The 22,101-nt window shown below is 45.3% G+C and overlaps 1 protein-coding gene across 6 annotated transcripts in view; it reads left to right on the forward strand.

Annotated features, from left to right (window-relative positions):
* Positions 1–22,101, forward strand: part of LOC310747921 (corticotropin-releasing factor receptor 1) — a 78,012-nt gene that overhangs the window by 39,109 nt on the left and 16,802 nt on the right. For 2 of the 6 annotated variants that reach the window (XM_083583346.1, XM_083583347.1), the window contains 2 exons: positions 3,689–3,808; positions 19,587–19,672. In XM_083583346.1, the coding sequence (XP_083439472.1) occupies positions 3,689–3,808; positions 19,587–19,672 (206 nt within the window). The other 4 variants (XM_083583351.1, XM_083583349.1, XM_083583348.1 and 1 more) reach the window with 4 other exon arrangements.

Genomic DNA, 22,101 nt, shown 5'->3' on the forward strand with positions numbered 1-22,101 from the left:
AGTTTCAAGTATTCACTGTACTTGCATGCTTGCACCCGTCTCTCTGTAATATTTGCTCAAGTGGTGTGTTACATCCATACAGTCATCCATACAGGGATCTGTGCATTCTGACTCGGGTGAATGGAGTGGTAAATCTGATGCCAAAAGAAAAAGATCACCTTCTGCCAGTTGGCTCCTTATGCGTACGCCATTTCGACGGTTAGAAGAAGGAAGGCTCAGAAATAGCTGTGCCAGCCTTATGTTACCAATTTTGGGCACAGATAATGAATCAAGAGCATGAATGGAAACTGGATAAACCGCTTCTGAATTTGATCCTGCCTACGTACAGGCTGTACTTGAACAACACACAGTCGCATATCTCTTATAAGTGAATCCATCAAATCATTATCAAACTCTATCCTCTTTTTGCCTCTGTTGCAGTGACCTAGCTGGTCTTCCAAAGAAATACATCAAGGGTTTTCCAAGGCTCTGTAATATTACGAAGAGGTCACCTGGGAGGTACCGAAAGGTTAATTTCAATACTTTGATCGAATACCAAATTCCATACAGGGCAGTTTGACTAATTAGTCTTATCCACAGAACTGCAAAAAAGAAAAAGAAAAAGGCAGAAGCAAGGATGTCTCTGTTTAGGTCAAGACCATCTAGTGGTGCGTAGGTTATACCTTGAGGATAAAGCACAGGGTTAATAGGCAGGTATGGTCTTTTCACCCTATACAGAGCTTTTTCTTATGAATATAATGCAATAGTCATTAGGTGGCTACTCTCCAAATATTTCTCAACATATTTTCCTTTTCTTAAGAGCGGGGTAGCATTTCTGAGGGAGAAGATGAATAGTGTACCCCTGTGCTGTTTTTCCCCATTTAAATGTGTCCCTAAAGCTGCTATTTCCATAAAGGAGGAAGGGGAAAGGCAAGGTGTATTGAGGTGTATCCAAAAAAATAATCATCAGAATGTGTGAGCTGTGAAGATAGGACACACATAGAAGCCAATGAACAGAAGCTCTGGCCAGCCTCCTGCTTGAGACCAAGTGTTCCATCCATACAGTCATCCATACAGGGATCTGTGCAAAGGAGCCATTGCCCAGTGGTGCAAAGGGGAGGGCTGTGGGAAGAATCTTAGGTCCTGTCAATCAGTGGGTCCAGGGAACCACCAGCAGGCAATAAGGCAACAATGTTGGGCAGAAGGTGGAAGTCAGGTGTGTAGGATGGCAGGAAGGGCATCAAGACCTTGGACAGAATACAGTGAAGGCAAGAGCCAGGAAACAGATTATTTATGTCAGTGCTCCAGAATGGGACACAAGTTATCTGAGGCCAATGTGTGCATAGGGTGCAGGGAAGGCTCTCCCAATTTGTTTAATTATACACCAGTATCTGGAATTACATAGCTTCTGCTTAGAGATGAAAAATTACAATGAACCAAACTAAAATTGTCATATGACAACTTTGTGTGATGAAATTGCATGCAACAGTTTCTAAATATTTCTGTTTTTGGTGGCCCCACCTAGAGCCGGGGGCGGTCCTGCACCACATGTCTTGTGTGGCTACCACTGTTCTGAGGGCACGCAGGGTGGTCTTGGCCCCACCTCTTTAAAGATCAGCACAGCTGGGTTGCATTCTGGTATTGATCAGTGTGCTCCAAATATATTCACTACTGTCCCTTTGGGACCAGTGTGGTGAGGTCTGGAAAGATGCTATAAATATGTGGGGATATCAGCAGGGAGACATTCCGGGGGGGGGGGGGCTGATGGAGAAAGCATGGCCCCTGCAGGGTAATTCTCATCTGTGGATATCTTTTAGAAGGAAGCTCTGCAGACACAGGGAGATGGTCTTAGGGTTCTTGGTACCTTAGTACTACTCCAATGCATGGACTCCTGAGTCCAGGTCATTTTGAGTTATGCATGGCTCAGTCTCTGTAGGGTCCAGGCCCACCCAAATCAGCATCAAATCATGTTCAATGTGCAAGTCTTGTTGATGCAGCTTAAGGAAATAATATCAAGTTGCTGAACTCTGTACTTCAAATCCTGTTTTCTAAACTCAACAGCATCACACACAAACACACAATTTGAATTAGTGGGATTTATATCGTGCATCTTTGCAAACAATCTAGGTGTTAGAACACTTCCCCAAATTAATTTCATCTCAGAGGTCTTCACCTCCCTCTCCTTGCTGCCATCAGGCACAGGGTTTTAGGGAACTATTCTTCCGATTCCTTATCTCTAGTATTATGTCTCTTATGAGGATAAGAAAAATCATGGTGGCAAAACAAAACAAATGTGGTGGTCCAAATAGAGATAATTATAGAGGGTTTTGAATCTCTCCACCTCCAAAGCAGGTGAATGGCTCCATGTGGGATGAAGTTCAGAGATGCAATGTTCTTGGCGATGGATTTTATAATTTTATTTAATTTTAATTTTTTGCTGTTTTGGAGAACTGCCTGTTCTAGGGCACACCGGAGGAGAGGCTGCTGTTTTCAGCATGGTCTTAAGTAATTTGAAGGAGCTAATTCCAGAAGCATTCAGAAATGACTCACTTAATAACAGAGACCATGGGCTAATTAGGTTCAGCATTCCAGAGGAAGGGAAGGAACCACAAAATGACATTTATTAAACAGTAGGACCCGGGTGCTTTCTGCAAATGTGACAAGCTGCATGGTGCCACCCAACCCCTCCCGGTGTCAAACCAAACAAGGGGGGAAATATGTGAGGCACTGAAGTTGCGTGGGAAAGCCATCGGAATTCATAGAATCCTGGAAGAGACCAAAGGCCGTGTAGGCCGCATTAAACTACCCTCCTCCATGCTCCAGGTTGCGCCAGCCACACTGTGCTGTTCCACAAGCAGAGAGCAATTGCCCTTCAGAAATGGTGCTGGTAGCAGAGCAAATTGCTCCTGAGATGTTTCAAGCAAACCACACACCAGTCAAGTGGCAAACAAACCAAGATTGCCAGTCAATGGATGGAACTTTTCTTCCTAACCCCCAATATGGCAGTCATCCTGAGCAAGCACAAAACGAAACCTCATCTTCAAATCCTTCAAACCTACAGGAGACACTTTCATCTAGGAATTACAAACCCTCCAAGCGTGCGCATTTTCCAGAGACAGTCCCGGGTTTACAGAAGCCAGCCCGGTTTCTGATTTGATCCCAGAATATCCTGCTTTTCCTTAGAACATCCCTACTTTCATCAGAGAAATGCTGGAGGGTCGGGTCGGTAGGGTCTGGACGAAAATCGCTGAAATGTCCGGGAAATCTGGCAACGAAAGCTCGACAACTTTGCCAAAAAAGCTTGACAACTTTCTCTGTCTGGATTTTCAAATATGGCAACCCTAGTATGTGACCTCTGAGCCAAGGAGATAAGTAAGTGTACAACCTTTAGAATACATCTGAAGGCAACCCTATATAGGGAAGTTTTTAATGTTTAATTTTTTTATTATTTTTATATATATTGGAAGCTTCCCAGAGTATGGAACGGGACATCCGTATTTTCATTGGACAAATGTCGGAGGGTATGTGGTGATGGTTGTTTCAAATTCTTCTCATTAGATAATTTCTGCATCCATGCAATTGTCTCAGTTACGCTTCTTTGGCAGTACAATTCTAGCCTGCTGGGCCTCTGGATGGGCTTGTAAAAATAAATAAATTACGATGTCATTGTGACTATTTTGCTAATTCCTCTCTGCTTTCTTCCCTGTAGGTCCCCAGTGCTATGCCTTGGTGGATCTGATAGGGACATGTTGGCCTCGCAGTGCAGCAGGGCAGATGGTGGCCCGCCCATGTCCTGAGTATTTCTTCGGAGTGCGATACAACACTTCAAGTAAGCCGGAAGGGGGGGCTGCATGGGGGGCACCTCAAGATAGACAGATCAGCCTGTTTTCATTCGTGGCCTGGAGATTCGACACGTTACCTTCATTTCCTTTTAAGCAAAAGTTTGCAAAAAGTACTTGGTGGGCTCACATTTTTCCTGCAATTTCTAGGCACAGGTGCAAGAGGTTTTTCCATTTGTCCCACCACTTTCCCCGGGAAAATCTGTGGTTTACTGTTGAATCAGAACAAATGTCAATCAGGTTTACTGCAGATTGATGTTTGTTCCAATTCAGCAGTAACAGAGGGTTTTCCCAGAGAAAGAGGCAGGACAAAAGAAAAACCTTGTGGACCTGCGCCTGCAAATGATGGGACAAAGGGGAGTGTGGATGAGCCCAATGTTGTCTCTTAACAGAGATGAAGAAAGGGAAGAACCCCAGTGATGATAGTGTCAGAAGCTCAAATTTTGCAGTTAAATGGGGTGATGGTTATGAATCAGAACGACATGTTACCCTTCCAGGATAAGATGTTAATGTCTCTGATGCCCATGGTCTTGGGAGATTTTATCTACCAGTGCTAAAATGGATATTTTGTCATCTTGGCTATTCCTCATGGAGATTTTTTTTTTAGTAAGAAGCCTTTTTGTGAGGCTGACCAAGTCGAGATTTGCAGAGTTTTGTCCTGGGGAGAATTTTCAAGGCAGGGAAAGATGCCTGCATTTGTTCCACACTACAGTACATTTATCTAAGTAGATAAATAGGTACCGCTCCAGTGGGAAGGTAAACGGTGTTTCTGTGTGCTGCTCTGGTTCGCCAGAAGCGACTTAGTCATGCTGGCCACATGACCTGGAAGCTGTACGCCGGCTCCCTCGGCCAGTAAAGCGAGATGAGCGCTGCAACCCCAGAGTCGGTCATGACTGGACCTAATGGTCAGGGGTCCCTTTACCTTTTACAGTACTGACATAAATGCTACGTACACATTAGTGGCTTAAAACACAGAGAAAATGCAGGGATGTCTTCACCCAACGTGCATTACGTGATTTGTTTTCCCACGCTTGCAAACACGCCCTACACAAATCCTATTCAATAAAGCTGTTATCGGCACATGCACAATGGCTGCCTCAAATTGTACACACCTCAGCATAACTGCAAAATGAACACAGCAGATGTTTATGAGTTGGATAGAATCTAGCTTGAGGGAAAGCACATCAAACAGCAGTATTGTAGCACCCTGCTTGTGGTTAACGCTTAGCTGGAATGAAATATTCAACGCAGCAATAGAGAAATTAAAATAATAATTTATTTGTCAGACAAATAAATGTGAGGCACAGTGGTATAAGGTTACCAAGCTCTGGCCTGGCCTCCTGTCATTATGGCCAGCACTTATATTCCCTCAGCTCAGCCCCCTTGCTCCTCCTTTGGCTGCCTCTGTCCAATCAGCCTGGTTAAAATTCCTATTGGCTGTTTGCTAGAACCAATCATAAAAGATACACCCATTTCCTATTGCCTTTTATGGGAGACAAAGAGCTATATTTCCTTCTATTTATAATTGGCAAACAGCCATTAACCTCTACAAGGCACCTTAATTACCAGATAACCTTTTGCCCTAGACTAGGCGCCTTAACTAACATTTCATCTTTTGCCCTATTGCCCTATTCACTCCAAAACAGATGATGGCTAATTTTATCTGAACAGATCTTTTTGTTCACCTTCCCACACATTATCCTTCTTTGGAGGTCATTAAGCAGAGACTTGACAACCATATGTCAGGAGTGCTCCGATGGCGTCTCTCTGTCTGGCAGGGGTCCGGACCCAATGGCCCTCGTGGTCTATTCCAACTCTTCTATGATTCTATAATTTCTTACTTTCTAAATCCTTTGCATAATTACATTTAAGCCAATATATTTACATACATAACATATATAGATTTTTAGAAGCAAAGATCTTGTCTTAAGTAAAAAAAAGGAACTTAGTAAAAGCTAAGTTCTATAAGTTTTCTAAATTCTCTGAAGCTTCAAAGCAGCTTCAGAGAGAGAGAGAGGCCTCTTCCCTAGCCAGCTGCTGTTTGTATTAGCTCTTGCCTTTTTAACCTTAGGAAGATGTGGCTCAAGTTTAATGGGAGGCACAGTAATTAATTGTTTTTGCAACCTTGATTGATTGTATTCTATAATTTGTATGGTCAGTGTGACCTTTTGCTCCCAGCCTGTTTTATGACCGCAATAAACCAAAGGGGCCTCTGACAAAGACCTTGCCTGCGACAAAGACCTTGCCTGCTGGTTTCCCATCTCGAAAGAAACATGTGAATTTAAGCTCATTTTTGGAATACAGGAATCTGATCAAAATATAAGCCTTGATAAAAATGCAGGCTATGATCAGATGCCTCATTCCCCCCTTTCAAGCTCAAGGACCTTCATCCCAAGTGTCCTTGATAGCTTGACCTTCATCATATTCCTGAGGTAAAGCTCTGTATAGGGCCATGATATGAGGTAGAGTTTCATTTGAAATCATCTTGCTAATTGTACTTCTAAAACATGAAATGATACATGGCACCATACACAAAACCATTACTACTACCGTCAAGAAAAACAAGCAAGACAATAGTATCCCTTTGAGTCCCGCAACATTTGGTAACCAGTTGGTGAGCCATCCCATATCCCATCCTTCCCATGTTTGTACTGGGACATGTGCTATATTCTCCATCTTTGTGGCCAACACACGGATTGCCTCACCATTATCAGAAATGTTAAAGCAACAGGCATTCCCTGTCAAGTTCAAGACTCCACATAGGCCTCCCTGCCTGGCAAGTACATAATCCATTCCCATTTTCAGCTGCAAAATGGCGGCTCTACTTTCATCCAACTGTTGTGCAATAAGTCTCAAACTCTGGGCCGTTGCATTGGTTACAAGTTCCACTACTGCTTGCAATCGAATTATTCTGTTTAGATTATAAATAGGATCTCGAGCCCCTTGTATGAGCTCATCAGGATTCCAGGAGGCAGGTTCATAATAGGCTATAATGCGCTCTGGTGGCCAATCATCAGTATCGCTCCAACTTTGGGTACTTCCTCCTGCTATATGAGAAATATCAGTGTTTCTTCGTGTACGCTTGGCCGAACTAGTGGGCATAATCCACATTGGTGGTAATACCCATCCCAGGAAACAAGTCCCACTCCATTTGGAAGGGAGTTTCTTGTATGCCCATTCTCCACATATCCACCACAACCATCGGGTCTGAGGTCTTTGGTACGTGGAGTGCATAAGGCGAAATATCAAAAGGGGCATAGAGCTCACAGTGCAGTATGTTAGATTGCCTTTTTCTGTCATAGTTATGTTCCACACCATTTTCCATGCATGAATAAAAGGAGGTGCACAGGGCAAGGTATTCCGAGTTCGATAGGTAGTACCGTTTGCCCAGGTTTGACTATTCTTAATATAATCCCAAGTATAGTGGCAATGAGAAGAGCCTATCATGGTAGAATCAGCTGCCTCTGATGATTTATGTACACAGAATTCCCCTTGTACAGGTATAACTCGTATTGGTTTAGTTGAGTTCCATCCGGGGAAATTCTGTACTTCTGTTTGGTGTGGCATTTCGCTTACCATACCAATGGCATTTAATGGTATTGGTAATAAGGGCATACCTCCCTCTGAATCATCTGGCCCAAGAGAGCAAACAAGGCAATTGGTCCTATTTGTAACATTGGCTACCATCTCAGCTAAGCCTACCCACATATTGTGGTTTTGACTGAATCCATATTTAGCAAATTTGCTCAAATTCAAGGACCCTTCCCCTTCCCAAGGGATCAGGATTAATAATAAAATCATGTTGATGTCTAGTATATGCATTCCTTCCACAAAAGATTACCTTATTGTGATAACAAAAAAATATTAGTCCCAATATAATTCCTCCAGTGACAGGAATGGGGAACCACCAAGACCAAAACATATATCCCAAGGATCCCCAATGAGTAATATCTCTGATAATTGTTCCACGGGGGGGGGGGGCAGTCAATCAATTGTATAAGAGAATCTTCCCGTTCACAATCGCTGGTTCAGATGCTCCTCAAGCTTCAGGCGTGCGCAGGTCAGCCAGCTTCCAGGTTGTGGCTGCAGCAGGCCGGTCGTCTAATGTTACCCGTGACCTAGCCCGTTCCCCGTAGGGCTAGATACAGGGGTTTTTTGGAGAGAGTCAGTTTTAAAGGATTAGAGGGGTCACCTTTGCACGTCCAACTGCCTTCGGACTTCTTCAAACGGGAGTGATGAATCCAGGGGGTCACCTCAGCTACCTTCACCGCTGTTGGAGTAGAGAGCAAGACGGTGTAAGGTCCACGCCACTTAGGTGCAAGTGGATCGCGTTTCCACTCTTTCACCCATACGCTATCGCCAGCCTGGAACTGATGAATCGGCTCGGCAATGCTGCACGGCGTGCGCTCGAGGGCCCACCTGTTAAGAGAAACAAAAACACGGGAGAGAGATTGCACTTGTCCCTGTGTCACATAGTCTCCTATTTGTTTGAGGTCAGCTGGAATATCCTGAACAAAGGAGGGCGGCCTCCCATACAGGAGCTCAAAAGGTGACAACTTAAGTCTTTTTGTGGGTGCGCACCGAACACGAAACAGTGTTATGGGTAACACATCTACCCATCCCAATCCTGTTTCCTGGGTTAATTTTGCCAATTGGGTTTTCAGAGTCCGATTCATTCTTTCAGTTTTCCCTGAACTCTGAGGCCTATATGCTGCATGCAGTCTCCATTTCACTTGTAGGACTCGACATACTTCTTGTACTACTTGATCAATGAACGCTGGCCCATTATCACTTCCAATGCATCTAGGTAATCCAAACCTTGGGATCAATTCAGTGAGGAGTCTCTTAGTTACCTCTCGTGCCTTTTCAGTTCTGGTGGGAAAAGCTTCAACCCATCCAGTAAGAGTATCTACAAACACAAGGAGATACTTGAATCCCTTAGAAGGGACCAGCTCTGTGAAGTCCACAATTAGGCTTTCCATGGGGACGTATCCCACATGTTGGATTCCAGGAGGTTGTACCGGTCCCTGCCTGGGATTGTTTTTAGCACAAAGAACACATTTCTGGGAAATGCAAGTTGCTAATTGTGATAGGTTAATAATATACAACTTCCGACTGAGACTCTCTCTGGTTGCAGTACCACCAAGGTGAGTAGATTCATGATAATTTCTTACAATTGTGCCTGCTAGGTGATGAGGTACATAAATCCTATTGTCTGGCAGGATCATCCAACCGTCCTTCACAATCGCCCCTTCCTGTTCAGCCCACTTCCTCTCTTCTGGGGTATAGTGAGGTTTAACTTCTTCTGGAACTACCTCTGGTATGAGGGCTGCTATAAATCCTCCCACAGGCTTTTGGGCTGCCTCTCGGGCTGCTTTGTCAGCAGCATGATTTCCTCTGGTTATTGGATCCCTTCCACGTCCATGACCTTTGCAGTGCATTACAGCAATCTGTTCTGGAGCCCATACTGCTTCCAACAGGATTTCTACTTCAGGTCCATATTTCAAGGCCTTCCCGTGGGCTCCGATTAGACCTCTTTCTTTCCATAGAGCTCCATGTGCATGCAGGGTTAAGAAGGCATATTTAGAATCAGTATAGATGTTTGCCTTACATCCGGCTGCCAATTGCAGAGCTCTAGTTAAACCTATAAGTTCAGCTTTTTGTGCTGAGGTGCCAGCAGGCAAAGCTTCAGCTTCCACAACTTCCTCATTGGTGACCACAGCATATCCTGCTAGTCTGGCACCCTCATGCAGGTAACTGCTACCATCAGTATAATATACAACATCTGGATTTTTCAATGGTTCATCTTTCAGATCGGGTCTACTGGAATAAACTTCATCCATTATTTGGAGACAATCATGTGATTCTTCATTATCTACCTCTGGTAGGGGCAGCAAAGTTGCTGGATTGAGCATATTCACTACTCGTAGATGAATCCTGGGATTTTCACACAATAGACCTTGGTATCTAGCCATCCTTGGGTTTGTTAGCCAATAACTACCCTTATATTCCATAAGTGTCAGAACAGCATGAGGTACATTCACATACATCGTCTGGCCAAAGGTAAATTTATCAGCTTCTTTGACAAGGCTTGCAGTGGCCGCTACTGCCCTTAGGCATGGAGGCCATCCTTTTGCTACTGAGTCCAATTGTTTTGACAAATAAGCTACTGGACGGTTCCAACTTCCTAATCTCTGGGTCAGGACTGCCGCTGCAATCCCATTCTGTTCATGTACATATAGCTGAAAGGGTTTTTCCGAATTAGGCAGTCCAAGGGCTGGGGCCTCCATAAGTCGTTGTTTGATAGCTAAAAAGGCTTGTTGCTGCTCAGGTCCCCATACGAATGGGTCCTTTTCTGCACCTCGAGTGCTTTCATGTAAGGGCTTGGCCAGACTGCTGAAATCAGGTATCCATAGTCTACAAAACCCTGCTGTTCCCAGGAATCCTCTGAGTTGTTTCCTTGTGGTAGGTTCCTTAATAAGGCAAATAGCTTCTTTCCTCTCTGGTCTCAATGCTCGTTGTTGGTGTGAGATGTCAAAGCCCAAATATTTGACCTTTTCTAAACATAACTGTGCCTTTTTCTGGGAAACTCGGTAGCCAGCTTCCCAGAGCAAGTGGAGCAGTTCCTCTGTCCCTTCTTTACAGGTATCAAAATCCTTTGCCGCTAGTATAAGGTCATCTACATATTGCAGAACCACCTTTTCTCCAGGTATTGAGGGGTAACTTGTTAAATCTTTCGCCAAGGCAGTACCAAATAAAGTTGGGGAATTTTTGAATCCCTGGGGCAATCTTGTCCAGGTTAGCTGGCCTTTTGTTCCTGTCAAAGGGTCTTCCCACTGGAAGGCAAATATAGGTTGGCTCTGTGGTGCCAGCCGGCAACAGAAGAATGCATCTTTCAAGTCCAATACAGTAAAAAATGTTGCTTCTGGTGGGATCAAACTCAGCAGGGTATATGGGTTTGGTACATTTGGGTGCAAGGTCTCGATAGCCTGGTTTACGAGCCTCAAGTCCTGTACTGGCCTGTATTCATCTGTCCCAGGTTTCCGAACAGGCAAAAGGGGTGTGTTCCATTCTGATTGGCAGGGCTTAAGCAGACCATATTTTAATAGGCGGTCCAAATGTTTCTGGATGCCCTCTGCTGCTCGCCGGGGTAAAGGATATTGCTTTACAGATACAGGGGTAGCCATAGGTTTTAGGGTTACTACAATTGGAGCTATATTCTTAGCCATTCCTGGTGGGCTATTTTCGGCCCATACTCCTGGTGGCACCTGTAGGGTTTGGAGGAGCTTGTTTAATTCTGTATCCAATGTGGGTTGGACTTGCAGGGCTGACATTAGGCGCCATGATTGTTCCTTAGGTACTGAGAGGTTAATTATTCCTGCTGCCTTTGGTGGCAGTTTCATTTCTGGACCTTGAGGAGTGAAGGTGATTTGGGCCTGCAATTTGGACAGCATATCTCTACCTAAGAGAGGTATTGGACACTCAGGTATATACAAAAACTGATGGGTTAAACGATGTCCCCCAATCTGGCATTCCAAAGGTTGAAGGAAAGACCTCTTAGCTGACTGACCAGTGGCACTTTTAATGACTACACTTTTGGATGCCTTTTTCTGCAATAGTTCTGGGAGTACTGAGTATTCAGCCCCAGTATCAATCATAAAGTCTATTAAATGGCTCCCTAATTGAATCGTGACCGTGGGCTCCTGGAAGCCTAACTTTATGGAGTCCGGTCGTTCCTAGTCTTGGGTAAAATCCTCCTCTGCCAGTCCAATGAAATTGTCTCTACTCTGTCCTTGTCCAGGTCTCTGATATCTTCCATTTCGGATCATTCCCCGTCCCCGTCCCTGGTTTCTTGGGCCGGAGCCTGGGCCTGGGCCTGGGCGTACTTCTTCCAACCTCAGGGGTTCAGGACACTCCCGCTTCCAATGACCCTCCTTCTTGCAATTCGCACATTGATTCCTTCCCAGTGGTGGATTCCTTCCCCACCCTCTCCCTCCGTTTAAAGGGCGGTAGTCTTGCTTCACTGCTGTGGCTAGCATCACCATCTTTTCCTTCTGCCACTTCTTCTTCTCTTGTTTCTCAGCCTCATCCCTATTCCGATAAACTCGATGTGCAATGGCCATAATTTGGCTCATCAGCATCCCTTCCCATCCTTCTGATTTCTGAATTTTCTTACGAATGTCAGAAGCACACTGGGCCACAAATGTAGCAGTAATCATTCTGCTGTTTTCAGGGGCTTCAGGGTCAAAAGGAGTCCATATACGATAGGCTTCCTGCAGCCTCTCTAAAAAGTCTCCCGGACTCTCATTTGGTTTCTGTTCTACTTCTGAGACTTTAGACATATTAGTGGGCTTCTGGCATGCCCTGCGGATACCTTGCACAAGCGTCTGGCGGTAGGTGGTAAGCCTGGCCAGGTGAATTGCATTGTTTGGATCCCAATTAGGATCTTCCAAAGGAAAGTTATCCTGGAGATGACGGTCAATATTAAAAATATTTCCCACTCTGGCCTGCTCACGCAAATATATCTGTGCCTTTTCAATTATGTCTCTTCTTTCCTCAGTGGTGAACAGAGTATTCAGGAGTTGGCGGCAATCTGTCCAAGTAGGACTATGAGTATTTACTATTGAAGTCACCAAGTCCATCATAGCCTGAGGTTTTTCTGCGAAAGATGGGGTGTGTGTTTTCCAATTCATCAGATCCGTAGTTGTGAATGGAATGTACTGGAGGGTCGAAGTTCGAGGTGGCCGTGGTCCAGGTTGCCCGTTAACCAGCACAGGCTCCTCAAGTGCATCAAATACTCTTCTAAGAGGGGCTACTACGTGACCTTTCTCTTCGCTTTGCTCTAGGGGCCTCAAATCATAGGGGATGGTATCTGTCCCAAGGCGTTCTTTTAGCAGCTTTATACGCCTGGCTGTATTGCTTGCTGACCGATCAAGGTCTTCCTGTAACTTCTGTAATAGTTCTCTAGGATTTGGATGTACAGGGGTTTGGGGTGGGCAATTGGTTGTTCCACTAAAGGAGACTGTAGATGGAGTTCTACTGGGACTCACAGGTGGAATAACCACTTCTGCTTGGGCTTTATTATAGGACTCCAATGCCTCCTGAAGATATTTATCATAATCTATCAAGGAATCAAGTTCTGTGACTCCACCCCCATTATTCGTTCCACTTTCTTGCCTTGGGGTTACAACTGGTGGAGTATTTGGATTAGGCTCCCTTCGATGTGGAGCATAGGGTGGAGGTGGAAGCACCTCTTCCTCTGGTCCCTCAAAAATGGGTTTGAGTTTATTTGGCAAGATTCCTTTCCTAGCTTCGGCTTTTACAGCCAATAATTTGCATCGTTGGACTTTGCATTCCCTTATCCATGGAGGATTTTTATTTAATGTGCTCAGCCAAGAATCTATATATGAAAATTGTTCTGGGCACCCTCCCGTTTCTTTGGCGACATTAGTCCAAAGTTTGCTTACTAAATTTATATCAAAGGTTCCCTGAGATGGCCATTCAGTATTTTGTTTCGGCCACTCTAATTCACATAACGTTCTCAAGCGCTCTGGCGTCATTTTGACTCCATATGCTCCTGAGAAGGCTTTCTTAAAATTATTTAACATACATTCAAGAGGTGTATTTTCCCCCTTTGAACCCCCAACTCCCATTGTATGGCCCTGTGAAGTATCCACTCAGTCACTCACACACTCGCTTCGTGGGGTTCCTTGCCCAGTGAAGTCGCCTTACTGGGAAACGAAGTACTACCCACTCCACACTCAGGTCAGCTACGATTGTACTTTCTCACACATACAATGCGCTGGATACTTCACCACACTCTACTTCCCAACCTTTCCCTCTTCCTCCACCAGACCACCGTCTGATGTACCCAACCACCTAGCGTACTCAGTTTCCCCCTTACTGAGACGCAGAAGTTTGATCAAGACTTCTCTTCCTCCCAATTAATTGGAGGGCCAAAACCCCTTTGTGCACTTACCCTTAGCGGATCCCTCTTTATTTCTCTGGTTCCCCCCGGTCCGTCGCCGTCGGTGAGCAGGGTATCAGACAGACGAGACTTCTGCGTTCCCCTGGAAAAATGTTCCAGTGCGCGCTGGGTAAGCAGTTAGTGGTCCTCCCTCTTGTACCCTGCCCAGTAAGGCGAAGGGGCTGCGTTCCAGCAGACCACTTATCCGAGTCACGGCACCATAAAATGTAGCACCCTGCTTGTGGTTAACGCTTAGCTGGAATGAAATATTCAACGCAGCAATAGAGAAATTAAAATAATAATTTATTTGTCAGACAAATAAATGTGAGGCACAGTGGTATAAGGTTACCAAGCTCTGGCCTGGCCTCCTGTCATTATGGCCAGCACTTATATTCCCTCAGCTCAGCCCCCTTGCTCCTCCTTTGGCTGCCTCTGTCCAATCAGCCTGGTTAAAATTCCTATTGGCTGTTTGCTAGAACCAATCATAAAAGATACACCCATTTCCTATTGCCTTTTATGGGAGACAAAGAGCTATATTTCCTTCTATTTATAATTGGCAAACAGCCATTAACCTCTACAAGGCACCTTAATTACCAGATAACCTTTTGCCCTAGACTAGGCGCCTTAACTAACATTTCATCTTTTGCCCTATTGCCCTATTCACTCCAAAACAGATGATGGCTAATTTTATCTGAACAGATCTTTTTGTTCACCTTCCCACACATTATCCTTCTTTGGAGGTCATTAAGCAGAGACTTGACAACCATATGTCAGGAGTGCTCCGATGGCGTCTCTCTGTCTGGCAGGGGTCCGGACCCAATGGCCCTCGTGGTCTATTCCAACTCTTCTATGATTCTATAATTTCTTACTTTCTAAATCCTTTGCATAATTACATTTAAGCCAATATATTTACATACATAACATATATAGATTTTTAGAAGCAAAGATCTTGTCTTAAGTAAAAAAAAGGAACTTAGTAAAAGCTAAGTTCTATAAGTTTTCTAAATTCTCTGAAGCTTCAAAGCAGCTTCAGAGAGAGAGAGAGGCCTCTTCCCTAGCCAGCTGCTGTTTGTATTAGCTCTTGCCTTTTTAACCTTAGGAAGATGTGGCTCAAGTTTAATGGGAGGCACAGTAATTAATTGTTTTTGCAACCTTGATTGATTGTATTCTATAATTTGTATGGTCAGTGTGACCTTTTGCTCCCAGCCTGTTTTATGACCGCAATAAACCAAAGGGGCCTCTGACAAAGACCTTGCCTGCGACAAAGACCTTGCCTGCTGGTTTCCCATCTCGAAAGAAACATGTGAATTTAAGCTCATTTTTGGAATACAGGAATCTGATCAAAATATAAGCCTTGATAAAAATGCAGGCTATGATCAGATGCCTCAGTATTTCTCAAGGAACTACACGATAGATGTGGGTTGTGACTAACATCATGGGCCCTTCAAATACCAGCAGTGAGAGTGCACAGGAGCCAGAGTAAACCAGAATATATACACAACCGAAGTCCTCCTTTTTGTTAGCGCCAAACACATAGCCTTGCAGCCGTTTCTAAAAAGAAAGAACCATACCTTGTGGGGAGTGGGAATGGCCAGGAACAGAGAAATGGGGGTGAGGAGTGTCATGCCTAACTCCAAAGCAACTCTAGGGGAGTGTAACCGCTTCAGTTGCACTGTGTGCAGAGCTTCTAGGGCGCTGCAACAGGTACTGCAACTATGATATCCAATGGAAGGCAAGAGGTGGGGGCGATGGATTTTGGCACACTGCACAGGGCGCCACTGAAATTTGAGGTGCCAAGGTCCACCACTGCTTAACCCTTTCCACACCTACTCCCCCCACTGCTCCTGCCACTCACCGTGGCAGCAGGGTTCAAAATGCATGTTTGAATTGGGGGTACCCCTGGTGTGTGGGGTGTGTGTGTGTGTCGGGCAGGGAAACAGCAAATATAGAAAGGAGCTCCCTTCTTCCACTCCTCCTGCCCCGTACTTCTGTGTTCTAAATTTCCACCTTAAAAAATAAAAAAGAGGTCACTGCACTAGTATTAACATGTAACGTGCAAATTGAATCACGGGGATCTTCTATACTGCCTCCTCAGTGGTCGGATTATGCTGACCTCTTTGCAGATTTTTCTGCTTGATTTCCAGCTTGTCAGGAAGAGCCATGGTCCTGTCACAACCCTGAACATCATGCTGGGGAAGAAAGCAGGCCATCTTCCTGCTCTCTTTGGATGGTGTCCTATTTTTCCAGTTCAGTTTTTTTGCACTTTGTTGTGTTAAGCACCACTAGGAATTGGGGGGGGGGCAGGGAGCAGGAATAAAAACTGGGAGGGGCAAGGGGCCTTGGCAAGCCTCATGTTGTCCACTGCCACCATCTTGGCCACCAGCATCACATACCCTCCAACATGTTGCATCCCAAAACCGGGGCATGCGTCTTCCTGTCTGCGCTCCCTTTGCGAGTCACGTGACCCGTGTAAGATCGCAGCCCCTCCAAAAGCGCTTTTCCAGTACAAGATCTCGACACGAAATCATGTGATATCACGGCACCCAAAATGGCCGCCATGCTCTTGTGGGGGGGCCGTGAGAAATGGGATGTCCCTATTTTTCCAGGGCACTTGTGGGGTATGGGATCAGGGGTTCAAGTTGGTTGGGCCTAGTGGCAGGAATACTGCCTGCCACATGCTACCTTTGAGTCCAAGCCAAGCCCTTGCCAACACTGTAGGAGCTAAATGGCAGAGGCAGCAGGATGCCTCACCACCCTGCTTATTTGAAGTCTATCCACATTTCACTTGGCTTGCTCTGCCGAAGCAGCTATGGCTTATCACCCTTCCAATCTGACCTGACAGCTTTGATTTGAAATGAGTGGGAATAGCCTCATAGTTTCTGAGGGGATGAACGGCCAGCAATGAAGCTGTCATGTGAGCAAAAACGATCCTGTCACACAGTTTCAACAAAGGTTTAGCTTTCCCCTTTCCCTCCTTTCTCCTGTCAAGAGGGAAAAGCAATGCGTGTGTCCCCCCCCCCCAATCTCATTCTCCAGGGGCTAAAGCTTATTAAGACCTTCACTTGCCACAGCCATTCCCATCTTTGCTAAGGTTATCTGCAAGACTCCTGAGGAAAATAAAATGGGCCAAGAAGCTCTGAGGAATTCACCAAAGCTGGGAGAAAAGCTCAACCCCAAGAGGCTTAACTAGGGGTTAGTGAAACCAGCCCCTGCCAGGAGCGCAGGCCCAGCACAGATACAAGAATCACCTCAGAAATCTGCCTCAGGTTGTCTCTCTAAGATTCCCTGTCTAAGATTGTGAGTTTAGACAAGAGCTGAAAGCTGAGGGTAGGAGAAATGGCAAGGTGGTGTGAAGACAGACTGCTGGAGACTATGGAGGATATGATATATAGGACATGCGAGTGTCCAAGATCAAATGCAGAAGAAACTTCCTGTCCTTCTTGCACCGCAATATAAAGGTGTGCAGTTTTTTCACCCTTCCTCCTCACATTGCCCTCACTTGGGACACTTTGAGTACTTAGGTCGTGTAAAATGCAGTAATTTCTAATGTGGCTATTGCAGTAAAGTGGTTTTTTCCCAGGGGGAGGGGTGCCAATACAGTTCCTTGCCACCCCTTTGCAGCCAGCACAAGTTCATCCCAAAGTATGAACACAAGGTCAAGGGTGAAGCCAGCAAGCGCAAATTCAATTTTCTCCATCTAATCCATGGTTATGTCACAGGGCAATTGTGTAAGAACTTTGCCCGATTTGAAAACACCCTCTGATTATGTGTAATCCAATTCTGCTGCTGCTCAGACCACCTTTGTCCTAAAGAATACTAGATTGGGCCAAATTACATGTTCTGTATCAACTGTGTTTTTCAAATTGCGTTCTGAAGGGAGCGGGTGGCGCTTTCATCAGAACAATGACTGCAGAAGCATCAAAGACTGACTTGGCTGCGAAAACTCATCACAAACATCAGAGGCTGGGCTTTCACATTATCTCAAGAACAATACTTTTCACTGAGTGCACTGCAGCTGAGTGGCTCGAGTTATGAGACACTCAGGGATACATGCATGTGTAAGCCATAAGTCTTCAGCCTGAATTTGTAACATCTTGTTTTATTGTTTGGGGGGTGGGGAATGATTAAGAAGAAGCTTAATTTGCAAATGGGTCAGTGAGATAATCAAAAACATGTCATTGTCAGCAATTTTATTTCCTTATTGGGTTTTCCATGGAATGGGTAGATCAGAATTATAGAGCACAGGGATACGGGCTGGAATTTCGAGGCCAACATTGTTGTGTGGACAGTACCAATTTTTTAAAAAAATCATAGACTTGTAGAGTCATCTAGCCCATCCACTTGCAATGCAAGAACCACAGCTAAAGAAATAGAATCAAACCTGCATGCATGTGAAGCACTGACCCTGCCATAAACACCCACCTGGAAACACTTAAATACCACAGTTTGACACCGATAGAGCGTGTCATTCGAAAGCTTAACTTCTGTAACAGGGTGGGGAATCTCTGGCTCTCCAGATGTTGTTGGACCCCAACTCTACAAGTAGCCAGCAAGGCCAGGGATGATGGAAGTTGTAATCTGATAACATCTGGAAGGCCAAAGATTCCCCACCCTTGTTCTATAGACTAACAAGATAATCCTCAGCAATGAGGAACCTGGAGCCCTGAACTACATCTCCCAGCATCCTTCACCATTGGCATCACTGGTTGGAGCTGATGAGAGATGGAGTCCAGCGACTCTGTAGAGCAGAAGACTCTTAATCTCAGGGTTGTGGGTCCAAGCCCCACGTTGGGCAAAAGATTGCTGAATTGCAGGAAGTTGGACCAGATGACCCTCATGGTCCTTTTCAACTCTATGATTCTATGATTCTATGACTATGTTCCCCACCACCTGCTACACATGTTTAAAAGGTAAAGGGACCCCTGACCATTAGGTCCAGTTGTGGCCGACTCTGGGGTTGCGGCGCTCATCTCGCTTTATTGGCCGAGGGAGCCGGCGTACAGCTTCCGGGTCATGTGGCCAGCATGACTAAGCCGCTTCTGGCGAACCAGAGCAGCGCACGGAAACGCTGTTTACCTTCCCACAGGAGTGGTACCTATTTATCTACTTGCACTTTGACGTGCTTTTGAACTGCTAGGTTGGCAGAAGCTGGGACCGAGCAATGGCAGCTCACCCCATCGCGGGGATTCGAACCGCCGACCTTCTGATCGGCAAGTCCTGGGCTCTGTGGTTTAACCCACAGCGCCACCCATGTCCCTGTGCTACGCATGTTTATTCAGAGGCAAATCCCACATTGTTCAGTAGGGCTTCCTTAGTGTTTACAGAACTTCAGGCTGGTTCAATAAGAAAGCCAGGGATTGTTTTGCTTGTTCTGTCAGCATATCTTGTTCTAGCCCTCTTATTGGATAGAGAGAGGCAACTGAGGCCTCAGGCAACTGATTCCGAGTGTCATGAAATGGCAGCAAATTATTAGTTGTTTGATTTATTATCATTGTACTTTGATAGTCAGGGATGGGGAGAGATTCCTGTGGGACTGTATGCCTCAGGTACGAAAATAACTTGGCTAACCTTGAGTACTTAAGGTTAGACATGTTGATGATTAAGCAGTATACAAAGGCCTTAAATATTATAATAATACCTAATTAAGGGGGTAGGGCAGAGGTGCCATTTGCTGTTGACCTCAGGCAGCCAAATGTCCTGGAGGGCTGGCCACCGCTGCTACTTCAACGAGTCTCTCACATAGCTTGTGTCACACTCCCAGGACCTCTCTCACTCTCTTTGTCTGCATTTTTCTTTTCCAGACAATGTGTACAGAGAATGCTTTGCAAACGGGAGCTGGGCAATCCGTGTGAATTACTCCCAGTGTCAGGAGATCCTCACCGAGGAGGTATGAACTGCCATACATTTCAAGTAGGGCTATATTTCATTATAAAGTGGCCATACCGTGGCCTCACTACCACCTGAGTAACACAGTCCCTGGGGTTCTCCATATAAAGGGCCAGATTAACTTTCACAACTTCCCTCAAAGAAATTGCCCTACTCAAATGTTAGTCCTACTCGGACACATTGAAATCAAGGAGCATGGCTAACTTGGGTCCATTAATTTCAGTGGCTCTACTCCGAGTAGGGTTACCATTTGATGCAATCCTCTGAGAGTATATCTTTACCTGTGTTCTTATCTTGTGAAGTGCCCTGAACTCTTAGAATGAATGGCAGTATATAAACGAAATAAATAAATAAAATTCACCCTGGCTTTTGAAAGTTAAGGTATTTTGCTTCCTGGGATCCACCTCCTTTTTTTGTTGTTGTTGTTTAATCTCCACACCAGTGTTTCCCAAACTTGGGTCTCCAGCTGCTTTCGGACTACAGTTCCCATCATCCCTGACCACTGGTCTTGCTAGCTAAGGATGATGGGAATTGTAGTCCAAAAACAGTTGGAAACCCAAGTTTGGGAAACACTGTTCTAGACTGTTCCATTTTTGTTCGGAACTGTTTTATTTGTCTTCATAATTGTATGGCTATATTGTTGTAACCTGCCATGTGACCTCATGATGAAGAGCAAATAAGAGATCTTATAAATAGAATAAAGTTGAAGCAGAGATTACACCTGCTGGCTTTGTTTTAGCTCTAAAGCTGAATGACCCAAAAGTTGGGGTACTGATTCTGGTTTTATTGATGCCTTTTAATCTCCATGGATATATCAAGTGTGTATGCAAAGGAGACTTTCCCAATGAACTAAGCTCTACAGATCAGATCTGTCGTCTTCTCTCTCTGCTGCTCTTAATAGTACCCAGAATGTACCACCTTGCCACGCCTCATAGTGGGGTCATCTCGGGCTTGTGGTCACCTTCTAAACCTTCTGATTTGGGTCCCTGCTCTCAAGCCTGGCCCATGGATTCTGCCATGGGGCAGAGTGTCACTGCAGCTGCATAGCAACAGCCAGTGGCTGGTGCATATATTTTCTGACTATGCAGCTTGTGTGCGCGCATGTGTGTTTAGTGGAGGGGCACGAGAAGGAGGTGTGCAAGGAGTTTTCATGGTGTAGCCATTATCTGGAAAATCCCAGAAGGCTGTCACTTAATTAGAATTTAGAAAAGGTTCCTGGAAACATGATATATCCGCAGCGGCAATTACATTTGACTGTCCCTGGGGGCTTGGGTTGAAGTCGCAGGAGAGGGTGGCTGGATAATTAAATTAGCCAACTGTCTTGCTGTGAAGCTTGCATCCATTCTGTGAATTAGCAATTAATGTGGGGGGGAGGGGGGAGAGAGAAATAGCTGTGCCCCCCCTCTTTGTGAGAAGACAATAGCATCTTAAACATCAGAAGGCTGCAAGTTGTTTTTCTCCACATGGTACTCCGTTCCACATCTCTGAGGATCCCTCCTTCTACAACAGGATGGTCCCAAGGCACAGCCCAGGGGCCACATATGGCCCTTGAGGCCTGTTTTGGTGGCCCTCAGCAACATTTGACACCCCTGCCCAGTAGTGCTGGGCTTTCGTAAGTGAGAGCTGGGCTTTGGGAAACAGGCATGAGGCTCTGATATGGTCATAGGGTCCTCCTCCCTCCTTCCCAAATCCTAGCTAGCACTTTCCAAGCTTTGGGAAGTAGATGAGATGGTCTAGGACCCTGACAGAGTCTCGCACCTCCATCCCAAAGCCCGGCAACCTCATTTAGCCAGCTTTCGAAAGGTGGCACAAAGGCTGGAGGAGGGCACCCAGTTTTGACCTTGCTTCCCCTTCCCCTGGTGCGACAAGGCACTGTGTGGCCCGCAGGTTCCATGTCAAAGTACTCTTGCAGCCCATTTGGCATGAAAAGGCTGCCCTGTTCTACAAGCACTTTCATGTAACAAGACATAATGCCGTTAAAGGCTGAATGAATGTGACAGACCAGCCCTGCTGACCAGTCAGCTTCTGGGCTGCTTCCTTTTCCTATATCGCGCCTATCAAGTCCAAATACTACTCTTAGAAAAACATTGCTGACATTACAAGTGTCCCTATTTTTCAGGGATGTCCCTGATTTAGAGAAGCCATCCCAGTTTCTGATTTGATGTTCCACTTTTCCTTAGGATATCCCTATTTTCATTGGAGAAATGTTGGAGGGTATGGAATTATCCAACCCCCGAACCGCCTGAAGGCAATCCTGTTTAGGGAAGGGTTTTTTTTAAAAAAAATAAATGTTTAATGCTTTATTATGTTTTTATGTATGTTGGAAGCTGCCCAGAGTGGCTTGGGCAACCCAGTAAGATGTGTGGAGTATAAATAGTAAAATAATCATTATGGAATGTGACGTCCCTCTTTTCATTGTTGGAGGGTATG

Source organism: Podarcis filfolensis, assembly GCF_964270895.1.
Source record: "Podarcis filfolensis genome assembly, chromosome: 13".
NCBI classification, from domain to species: Eukaryota; Metazoa; Chordata; class Lepidosauria; order Squamata; family Lacertidae; genus Podarcis; species Podarcis filfolensis.